At 44.0% G+C, this 12,211-nt stretch overlaps 1 protein-coding gene across 1 annotated transcript in view; it reads left to right on the forward strand.

Moving 5' to 3' along the window:
- Nucleotides 1–12,211, forward strand: part of BTBD11 (BTB domain containing 11) — a 331,313-nt gene that overhangs the window by 316,273 nt on the left and 2,829 nt on the right. The window contains 4 exon segments of the mRNA XM_030545135.1: nt 2,335–2,416; nt 5,128–5,196; nt 8,252–8,365; nt 12,167–12,209. Of these exon segments, the coding sequence (XP_030400995.1) occupies nt 2,335–2,416; nt 5,128–5,196; nt 8,252–8,365; nt 12,167–12,209 (308 nt within the window).

The following is a 12,211-nucleotide window of genomic DNA, read 5'->3' on the forward strand; positions in this document are numbered from 1 at the left end:
GGAAAGGGAAAAAACATAGCAAACAAGAGGACTTAGTGACACAGAGAACTGGTAATGCTGTCTCGGGCCTTTCAGCTCTAAGGTACTGGCTTGAATACAACCAGTGCTGGTTGTGAATGAAAGCATTTAATATCTGTTGGCTGCTTGTGATTTGAGTGGTGGTCTCAGACTATTTTCAAGTGGAGATATGTCTCTGATAACAAAAAGCACCAACACAAGCTGCCAGACTTAGCAGAGGTACTTGAAAAGGCAGTCCTTCAAAAACAAAGGTATGACACATTGGGAACATTGCACATTTGTCATAAACAGATAGCTAAGGGTTAATGTCTCTTTCACCTGGAGCACTTGACCAGAGGACCAATCAGGAAACCGGATTTTTTCAACTTTGGATGGAGGGAATTGTGTGTCTGAGGTCTTTGTTTTCTGGCTTCCTGCTGTCTCTGAGCTTTGGAGAAGTAGTTCTGCTTTCTAGTCTTCTGTTTCTAAGTGTAAGGACAAAGAGATCAGATAGTAAGTTATATGGTTTCTTTTCTTTGGTATTTGCATGAATATAAGTGCTTTGATTTGTATTCTTTTTGAATAAGGCTGTTTATTCAATATTCTTTTAAGCAATTGACCCTGTATTCGTCATCTTAATACAGAGAGACCATTTGTATTTTTTTCTTTCTTTTTTATATAAAGCTTTCTTTTAAGACCTGTTGGAGTTTTTCTTTACTTCAGGGAAATTGAGTCTGTACTCACCAGGGAATTGGTGGGAGGAAGAAATCAGGGGAAATCTGTGTGTGTTGGATTTGCTAGCCTGATTTTGCATTCCCTCTGGGGAATAGGAAAGTCCTTTTTGTTTCCAGGACCGGGAACGGAGAGGGGGAGTCACTCTGGATTCACAGAGCTTGTGTCTGTGTATCTCTCCAGGAGCACCTGGAGGGGGGAAGGGAAAAAGGATTATTTCCCTTTGTTGTGAGACTCAAGGGATTTGGGTCTTGGGGTCCCCAGGGAAGGTTTTTCAGGGGGACCAGAGTGCCCCAAAACACTCTAATTTTTTGGGTGGTGGCAGCAAGTACCAGGTCCAAGCTGGTAACTAAGCTTGGAGGTTTTCATGCTAACCCCCATATTTTGGATGCTAAGGTCCAAATCTGGGACTAAGGTTATAACACAAGCTGCCAGACTTAGCAGAGGTACTTGAAAAGGCAGTCCTTCAAAAACAAAGGTATGACACATTGGGAACATTGCACATTTGCTGTCCTTACTTAGCTGTCCTGTGCATGAAGGTGTGCATTCAGGCCCTGATTCAGGAAAGCATTTAGACCCTTGCTTAAGTCTGTCTCCTGTGTAGGCCAATGCTTATGTGCTGTCCCGAGTAGAAATGTTTTCCTGAATCAGGGCCAAAAAGAGGTCTTCAGTTTCTAAGGGTGTCCATCTCAATCTAGTAACTTAAACATTTTTAAAAGCTAAAATCCTAGATGTCTGTATAATATCACATACAATTACAATTAACTTAAATGAATTCTACTCTGCTGTCCAAATCTATGGTTGAAATGAGAATTTTAACATTCTGAGAACAGCAGTATATCAATTCTTTCTCTCCCCGTCCCCACACAATTATATTAAATCTGCATTAGAGTATTAAACTTCTTTGTGTAGAATCTTCAACATTTTGCCCTGGCCATCTTGCAACCCAGCACAATGGAGATGTGAGAGGGGGAGGAAAGCTGCAAATATTTAAAATGCAAGCTGGTATCAATCCAAAAAGAGATTTTGAATTTTTAAAAGTTGCCGGTTTTACTCAAAAATGGCCCTAATAAAAGAGGTTTCCTAATTTCACTTTGAATTTGATTACATACCTTTAAGGGGGTGTGTCTACACTGCAATCACAGATGTGATTGTGGCTCAAGAAGGCATACCCATGTTCACTTTCATTTACCTAGCTCGGCTAAAAATAGCAATGCAGGTGGAGCAGCATGGGCTTCAGCCTGGGCTGTACAAGCCTGCCCGCAAGCTGGGTATGATCTCGCATTGCTAGCCTGCACGAGAGTCCACGCTGCCGTGTCTTCACTGCTATTTTGAGAGTTGTGCTAACTAGGTTAAAGCTAGCATGGGTATGCCATGCTGCAGTGCTGTATGCTGAGCTGCAATCATGCTTCCGATTACGGTGTAGACATACCCTCTACAGTATATAAACCATCATATATTTCAGGATATAAATCCCGCTAAGCTTCTCTGCATTCTAACGTCCTATTTTCACAGTAATAGATGGTCGCCTCCCTTCCACTTCGCTATATTTCAGCAGAAAAGTCATTGTAGTGTGGTATTTCAATCTTGCTTGTTTTTATTTAGGTTTAAAGCGCTGCTATCTAGCAAACCCTCAGCTGAGAACACTTGTATTGAGATCAGCTATGTGAAGTACCCCATATTTCAGGTAAAGTCTGTGCACACATGGCATCCGAATGGAATGTGTGACATCAACAATTGTATGTACCTTGAACAAATCAATGCAATTACATTTAGTAAATGAGTCATGTCATATACCTTAGAGTAGTGGTTTCATAAGCAAAGGCCTCAACTCGTTTATATAGTAACCTGCATTATAGTGCTGATTGTAGTCAAATAATATGTGAATGACTAGATTTAGCTATGTACATTTCACTTCTGTAGTCTTTGAAGACAGAGCAGGACATTTCAGTGGAACACTTGCATATACTTTTTCTTTTTTTTTTTCTTTTTTTTCTTTTTGCAGGGGGAGGTTCTCATGTTTGATATTCCTGCATTTGCACACACAAGCTTGGAGGATGTAGAGGCCTTTCTTTTCCTAGCAATATTTGTTTACTCACATTTTGTAATTCCTTCTGTGAAAATGTACAGCCAAACGTATCTGTCTCACCTGTTGGGTTAGATGCAGTGCATTCAAGAACTTGCATGCCTAAGAAAAATTTATTTTAACCAGAACGACAGTTCTATTTACTGATTGTCAGGGCCGGCGCTACCATTTAGGCAGCCTAGGCAATCACCTAGGGCGCCAGAATAATTAGTGGGCTCCGTTTTGCCGGAGGGGGCGGCAGGCAGCTCTGGTGGAGCTGCTGCAATGGTGCCTGTGGAGGGTCCACTGGTCCGCAGCTCCGGTGGAGCTGCTGCAGTGGTGCCTGCAGACGGTTGGCTCCTCGCGCGGCTCTGGTGGACCGCCCGCAGGTATGACTGCAGCAGCTCCACCAGAGCCGCGGGACCAGCGCGCGGGGCGGTGAAATTGCCGTACGCCTAGGGCGCTCAAACCCCTAGCGCCGGTCCTGCTGATTGTTAGAGCAGCAGATATTTTTCAGTGTCACTTACAGCTGCCTGCAATAACATTTAAACTTAATCTCAGTTTCCTGAGAAGAAATATTATTTGGCCCATGTTACAATGCAAAACCACAGCACAGACCTTCTCACCAAGCATGCTTGCCTACAGAAGTGTGTGAAGAAGAGGGTGTGGTTTCCCAGAAAGGGAAGGAATCAGGGAACAGACACTATATGTGGCATGTTCTCCTGAATAAATGGTGTAAAAACGGTATCAAAAAATGAATGAACCAGGATCAACTTGTCCTGTGAGCTACCTGAACCTCTTTGGACAGTTACAGCACTGTGGCTAATAGGGATTGGGAGAGAAGCCATGCTTCCCGTGAAGAGAAGCCTAGAACTGTGCAGAGACAGAGAAGATGTCCATGTATGGCCTGACAACTGCAGGTTTTTGACCAGTTTGACTGACAAATCTGTAGCCCTGCACATTGTTTGGTAGCCTCACACGCCTTCTCCCACCATACCATTCTCATGATGCAAAGTTAAAAATGCTGCTCATGAGTGGCTTTTCCAAAGTGGCTTATTTTTCATAGTAACCCCTTCCCTTTCATGTGTTTTACTCAAGCGGGAATGATATGGTTCTGTGAGCCTCACCATGTTACACTAATGACAATGACCACTGAAGCAAAGGGAGGCAGGATAGTGAAAGGCAGTAACATAGACTAACTCCTCACTTAACGTTGTAGTTCCTGAAAAATGCAACTTTAAGCAAAACGATGTTGTGAATCCAATTTCCCCATAAGAATTAATGTAAATAGGTGGGGTTAGGTTGCAGGGAAATTTTTTTCACCAGACAAAAGACATTTTTTACACACACACACACACGCACACACACACGCACACACACACACACACACACACACACACACACACACACACACACACACACACACACACACTAAGTTTTAAACAAACAATTTAATACTATACACAGCAATGATGATTGTGAAGGTTGGTTGAGGTGGTGAAGTCAGAGGATGGAAGAAGGAGGGATATTTCCCAGGGAATGCCTTACTGCTAAATGATAAACTAACTGATCCCTCAAGAGTTAACACATTATTGTTAATATAGCCTCACACTCTACAGGACAGCACAAATGGAGGGAGGGGAGACAGCATGGCAGACAGAGACACATGTGTGTGAGAGAGAGATGCACATTGCCCCTTTAAGTAAGCTGACCCCATTCTAAGTACATTGCCTTTTTAAGTAGATCAGCAAGTTGAGACAGCAGCTGCTGCCAACAAGCTCCCTCTGTCCTGAACTCTGTCGTGTTTCTCCCCTCCCCCCCCCGCTCTTTAGAGATAGGGTAAGTGGGGGGCAGGAGCAGGGGGGAGGGAGACACCCTGACATTAGTCCGCCTCTTCTTCTCCACCCCCGCACAGCAAGCAGGAGGTTCCCGGGAGCAGCTCCAAGGCAGAGGGCAGGAGCAGCACATGGCAGTGGGGGGAGGGACAGCTGAACTGCTGGCAGTTGATAGCCTGTTGGTCATTTGTGGCACAGGGAACATGGGGGAGCGGGGAGCTGGTAGGGGGGCTGCCGGTCCAGCCTGGTTCCAAGCCCCCACCGGCTAGCTGCAACGGGCTGCTCTTTCTGCAAGCAGTGGACAAAGCAGGCAGCTGCCAAACACTGTTACAAGGGAGCATTGCACAATTTAAACGATCATGTCTCTAATTGATCAGCAACATAACAACAAAACAACTTTAACTGGGATGACTTTAAGTGAGGAGTTACTGTATGTAGTGAACATTTGTTGTCTGGGATTACTTTTCATGAGCAAACAGTCTCTTTGTTTTGTTTCAGCTGGTTATGCAGTATCTTTATTGTGGCGGTGCAGAATCACTCCTGATTAAGAATAATGAAATAATGGAGGTAAGAAGTATTTTACTTCATTCCAATGGGAGTTACTATAAGTGATCTCTCCAGTGTTCACATAGCTGCACATGGAAATAGTCTCCATCAAGTGTTGGCAAACAGCAAAGAACTCTTCACCAGGTCATTTAGTTTTCCCCATGTCTACAGTGGCATCTGTCAGCACTTTTTGAGGAAAGGAATGAAAACCTGCTTTCATTTCTTCCTCCAGTCTCAGACTGTCTCTCCATCACTTCTTCCGGCTTCTCTGAGTTCATAGTTGATCCTCACTGAGGTGCCACCACTGTGAATACCCAGCTTGCAGCCTCCACCCCCAATTCCAGTTACTGTAAATAAAAGTAGGTTTTATTGGACATAAGACAGAAAAGAGAGAGAAGAATCCCAAAGCAAAAGATAATTTGAATTAAACATCTGGCCAAACAGTCTGAGAAACTCTTCTAGTAGAGCAAAAAGCTTGTGTTACAAAATATGGAAATATTCCCCTCACCATGGTACAACAGCCGCATTCCCTTAGTCTTAACAGGATGTCTCTTGCCGCTGAATCAGTCTATTCCCCTTTCCAAGCTGTGTCTCCGGGGTTGTTAGCTAGGAGTTAGATGTCCAGAAAATTAGAATAATCTCATGTGTAGTTCCTCATTCAGGAAGATATGAAAGCATATGCCTAACTTGGAGCATGTGAGTAGTTCTATTGAAGTAAAAGGTCAGCTTCAACTAGCCATATGCTTAACTGTGTTGCTGAATTGGACCTTAAACCACCTCCTGAGATGGAGGGAAGGGGAATCCTTTTTATCCCAAAAGCTTATCCTCCTGTCCAAGGAGTCCAGTTACACTTTGTCATCTTCCCCCTCATCCTCACCCCAGCCAAATGTGCATAAACAATATCCTGTGCATTGTTGTTATCAACCATTGTTCAACCAAGTGGCTCCCAATAAAACACAAGTAAAGGCATGTTTGGGCTACCTCCTCGCCAGTCTGAGCTGGAAGCGTTCATATCCACAGCATTCAGGTTATATCAGGTAAAACTAATATGGGACACTAAATATTAAACTCACTGATGTTTATACATCTGGTAACAATCATAATGCACAGATTATATAGAATCTGCCAATATGTGCAGTGTGAGACCCCCAAGCAAGGGTGAGTTTTTGACAGAGATAGCGCTACCAGAAACTGGCAGCAATTGAGTATGATTGGCCAATAAGAGTCTATTTTGGTGGGTATCGTAACCCTTATAATAATCCTACTGAGGAAGTTTTAGAGGGGGGAGTATTTGTATAAGTAGACAAAACTGGAATTAGTCCTCTCCAGTTCGGTGGTGTCGTTTTAACTAAGCTCACTTGCATTAACTTCCTTACTCTTACTAAAACCAGCTCTTATTTTTCAAATTCATTCCCACAACTTTGCAAAGAGGCCTATAAACCCTAATCCTTCCTGCGAAAAGTCTTCTCAAGCTAGATGGGACAACAGCTTTACAGATCTAGATCTATACACTTAATCAACTAGGTAACACCCCAACAGTTGACTGGATGGGGAAAGAGAAAGGGCTATTTGGCCTCTTATAGAGAAAGGGCTATTTGGCCTTTTATGGGTGTCCCAAGTCCGGCACATGGCCCCCTCTGAGGGCATTCCCATGGGCTTGACTGTCAAATATGGCAGCTGTGTTGGACAAAAGGAGGGGATTGAGCAGCCTTGTAAAGACTATGCAGCTGCCTAAGAGAAGGCTCCTAATCCCTCAGGATTCCCTTTGTTTCCTGTGGTTTAAGAGCCCTTGTGGACCACAGGTCTGACTCCTTGAGCCACGGTGGCAGCTGGAGCCCGGATACGGGCCTAGTTTTCTAAAGTTATATTTAGCAACTTGCTTTATTATAAATGTGGTAACAAGAAGCACAGGAAATACTGAAATCTTTGCTGCAATTCATAATTGGGGCCAGCTGGCTGCTGTCACATCAGCATTGCAGATTTTCCAGATCTGGGATTTATTTAGGGGATTAGAATAGAGCTGGAGGTGAGTGGATGGACAGGGCCAGAACAACTTTCTAACAGTTTTTTTCCTAACAGCCCTGGTTTGCAGTGTGAGGGCACTGTTGGGTTCCACTGAGCAGCACTTGGTTGGGTATTCCCAGTGATAAGTGCTATGTAAATAAATTCCTAAAGATAGATAGAGCTCCCAGCTCAACCTGGTATATGTGTATTGATAAAAGCAAACTGCGTAGTGCTGAAGAACCCCTGCTTACCTTCTAAGCAAGAGAGGAAAGACAATGGGATCACATTTGGAAGGAGAAAAAGTGGAGCAGAGCTCTTTCACCAACCAGACAGCAAGGAAAAGAGGCAGCAGGTGAAATCCTGACCCCATAAAAGTCAGTGGCAAAACTCTTGTGGACTTCTGTGGGAAGCTTGTTGTCTCCCACCAGCTAGAAGAGGGATTGAGTGAAGCTCTGCCTGCACTACCCTCTTCCACCAGCTGAGATAAGAGGTTTCAACCTACTTGGCTTTGTAGATTTTAAGACCAGAAGGGACTATTCCAATTGTCTAATCTGACCACCTGCATAACACCTGCCATATGTTTTCACCCTCTAATTCCTTCATCAAGCCCATAACTTCTGTTTGTGCTATTGCAAAAAGCAGGGTTGAACCCTGGTTATTTGTTTCTAACGTGTAGCTGTGCAGATTCTTCCATTCAGAGTCACATTTTTGGAAGGGCTATATGCTCTCATGGTTATGCTGCTTCCTCGATAGTGCCCAGAGATCAGGGGAACTTATACACTTCTGTCCCCGCACCCCAAACATGGCAGCATCTGGATCTGAATGTTCTGTTTTCCACTCATCACTTACCAACAACTGCTCATCATAGTTTGAGTTATGTTATTTCCCTTTGAGCACTGAAAAGGGTAAAATCAGCAAAAGAACTTTCTTATTATGGCAGTTAAATGACTGATAAATTAAATTAAACTTAACTATAAGTCTGTGTATAAATGTAATAAAATAGCAAGGAAATGATACTGTTTAATACTGTTCTGTTCAGCACTTCTAACACTTTTTTTTGTCTACTGTTTAGCTTCTCTCTGCTGCTAAATTTTTCCAGCTTGAAGCTTTGCAACGACACTGTGAGATCATCTGTGCAAAAAGTATAAACACAGAAAATTGTGTGGATATTTATAATCATGCCAAGGTAAAACAACTGTATGTGTGTGCATGCATGTCTGTCTACACCCCGAGTGTGTGAAGTTCATATGTATCACATGCTTGTGCAATTTGTCACAAATCTATGACCTCATCATCTGTCCCAATAGGCCATCTCTCTGGGACGTATTGTAATATTCCATACTCCTAAGCCATGGGTGGCCAACCTGAGCCTGAGAAGGAGCCAGAATTTATCAATGTACATTGCCAAAGAGCCACAGTGATACGTCAGCAGCCCCCACGTCAGCTCCCTGCCTCCGCTCCCAGCACCTCCCAGCCACCGGCAGCCCTGCCGATCAGCACCTCCCCTGCACCTCCCAATCAGCTGTTTTGTGGTGTGTAGGAGGCTCTGGGTGGGGGAGAGGAAGGAGCGAGGGCACAGCAGGGGAGGGACTGGGAAGGAGTGGAGTGGGGGCAGGGCTTGTGGCAGAGCCAAGAGTTGAGCAGTGAGCACCCCCCGGCACATTGGAAAGTTGGCCCCTGTAGCTCCAGCCCTGGAGTTGGTGCCTATACAAGGAGCCGCATATTAACTTCTGAAGAGTTGCATGTGGGTCCGGAGTCGCAGGTTGGCCACCTCTGCCCTAAGCCATTTCAAACAGTTGCCTTTAAAAAGAAGTAAACTTGCCTTCCTTCCTCTGGCAAATGGGTATATTCTCACTGAACTTACCCTCACTGGAGGTTCAGGATGAGTGATACTCAGCCTTAGTAGCTGACAGCTTTTCTGTATCTAAAAATGGCACATTGTCAAAGTCTAATGTCTTACAACCCTGCAGGGATAGTAATGAGACTTTTATACCATTGGAGAGGGGAAATGCCCAGCTTCCCAATGGAATCCAGTATTCCATAGTCCTCCCAGTGGTCCTGAATTATAGGACGTTAAAGCATGACATTTTTAGACTTAGAAAAACAACTTTAGGTCATTTATTTTTTCCTCTCCTTTTGTGTATTTTATAGTGGAACTCACATTAACTAAGGCTTGGCAGGTGGAGGGATACAAAAATAGTCCCAATAAAAATATGTCACAAGCATTCCTAAAATTATTTTTCTGTAAGATGTGGCACATACAACAAATCTAATGGTGTAGTGTGACCTGGGGATTTGATCAGCACTCATTTGAGGTGATCCACAGGCCATTCCCAACTCCTGCTGATCAAATCTTCATTTTTCGCAATCAGCTAGTCCCTATATATACTGCTATGCATTGGTGTGCATAGGTATGCCATCAGCTTTTGAAATAGGAAAATATTTCATTCCTGAAAATGAATTATATATAAAGTGTATCTAGAGGCCTCTCTTTTATGATGGAAACAAATGATGGAACAGAAGCATCCTCCACTTTGAAAGGCACCTGATTTATTTCCCAGCTTGTGAGACAACTTCTGGATTTAGCAGGGGTTTTTAATCCTAGATAAAAAGAATCATTTCAGTTTTGTTTTCAGCTCTTGGGTCTTTTCTTCTAAAGTGAGATAAGCTACACTGGATTTTTTTTTTCTCTCTGGGCCCCAATTCAGCAGTGCACTTAAGCATGTGAGTGACCCCATTGAAGGCAAGGTTAGGCACATGCTGAATCTGGGCCCTAGTTCACTTCTGTGGGCCAGATCCAGCAAGTGCTCAACGCATGGAGCTGTCACTGAATTCTGGCAGTGGAAGGTGTATCTACGTGGCAGACTTGTGAGACCAAGACACTTCACTTCAGACTTGATGATCTGTAAATTGTTAAATTGTTCACATTTCATTCTATTCAATTCTTCTCATCCTACTCAGAATGCAGGTTTTACAAGCAGCCTCCATTTCTTGTCTTCTGCTGGCGTACAGTGTCCCCGTATCACAGTGCATTAGTTAACTCTGTGGCAGGGGCAGGGGCGGCTCTATGTATTTTGCCGCCCCCAAGCACAGCAGTCAGGCAGCTTTTGGTGGCGTGCCTGCAGGAGGTCCGCCGGTCCCGCGCCTTTGGTGGTGTGCCTGCGGGAGGTTCGCCGGTCCCGCGCCTTCGGTGTACCCGCTGCCAAATTGCCGCCGAAGCCACGGGACCGGCAGACCTCCCACAGGCATGCCGCCAAAGACAGCCTGACTGCTGCCTTCATGGCGACCAGCAGGCCGACCCCCGCATCTTGCCGCCCCAGGCGTGCGCTTGGTGTGCTGGTGCCTGGAGCCGCCCCTGGGCATGGGATAGTATTATATTCTGAATATTCAGTTGATTTAGATGGTTGCTGAGGACTTTCCATTCCTGTAATTGTAAAGGGCCCTAGGAAGAAATGGTTATTTGATTAGCATAGCTTTCAAGTTTTCATTTTTACTCAAGGTTCTCTTTCCTGTGTATTCTCTCAGAGAAAAGCCATGTGATTTGGCAAATTGCATTGGTGACACTGGTTGATTAGTTTCTACAAGGTACCAGTCATGCTTTCCATGCAGACCCCAAACTTCTAGTGAGGTCAATAGGAGTTTTGAGAGTACACATAATAATACTCAGCACTTCCCCAACATGCGGCTGGGGATCAGATGAATAATAAGAAAGAAAAGAAAAATATATTATTTCCTCACTTCAATGTACCTGCATATTGAAATAATGAGTAAAGAAAATGGAAGGAGGAGTAAAGAAGAATGGAGTGAAATCTTAAGAGAACAATATAAATCCACCAAAGAAAATTAATCCAGTCTGTGATCCAGATCCTCAGATGGTGTAAATTAACACAGCTCCCTGACTTCAATGGAGCTACTTCAGTTTACACCAGCTGAGCATCAGACCTTCCAAATCCAAAATAATGCTCTCCTTTAGAAAGCTCCTAACCTGCCCTGAACTGTCCCATTTTTTGTAGTCAACATTTGTGTCATCCACAGATTATGTTAATATAGTGGTGGGCCTGTACTATGGACTCTACTTTCTAGACTCTGCAAACAGAGTAAAGATCTCAAGGCTAAAGATAGGAAAAGCCAGCTACTGTTCTGGGTTGCATAGGCCTCCACCCACTAGCAAGACCAAAGCTTTCCATTTGTTCTCAGAGCTCAGACACACCAGGAGTTTGCCCAGGCTGGTGGATCCATGGAACACTTTTCTGTATACTTTGCAGAACACACTCAGGGCCTGGTCCTTGACTGGAATGTTCAGGGCTACTACTTGCATGATCTCAGTGAGCAAATGGCCTGATCCTACTTCTTATGAGACAACTGCTACTTCCTGTGCTCTAGTGGATCACTTAACGCTTGCTTACGTGCAAACAAGATGGGATACATTGAGTGTAAAGGAATGTAGTGGTCCCAAAAACAACATACTTCATATGCTGTACACGTAGCAGCCATTTTCCAACTGGAGTTATTTCACCCCAGCCAAGAGTGCATGTCTTAATGCAGTTATTTCTGATGGTGATGCTGGTCAGGTGTATCATGCGTGATAGGAATGTTGGGAGACAGTGTTGATAGACCTGGCCTCTAGTAGATCTCCCCAAATCTACTGGGTTTGGTGGTGGAAACTATGGGGCCAAATCCTGGCCCTAATGAGATCCATGACAAAAATCCCATTGATTTGTATGGGGCCTGAATTTCATCCTTGGAATTTTGCCTCCAAGGTGACCTTCATTTGTTGACGTAGTCTTAAGTCTGGAATTTGTCATTTGAAGCAAACAACGTGACACATCACTTGACACACACACATATGTGGGTGTCAATGTTCCCATCTGAAAAACGTAGCTTGTATAGTTTGTGTGCAGTTTGTAATCTTTACTTCTCATGAACAGTATTTATTGACCCATACCTATCAGAGTGGTTACCTTTCTTTAATCCCCACTTTTTGTAGTTTCTCGGAGTCACAGAACTATCCTCCTATTGTGAAGGCTACTTT

Source organism: Gopherus evgoodei, chromosome 1 (assembly GCF_007399415.2).
Source record: "Gopherus evgoodei ecotype Sinaloan lineage chromosome 1, rGopEvg1_v1.p, whole genome shotgun sequence".
NCBI lineage: Eukaryota > Metazoa > Chordata > Testudines > Testudinidae > Gopherus > Gopherus evgoodei.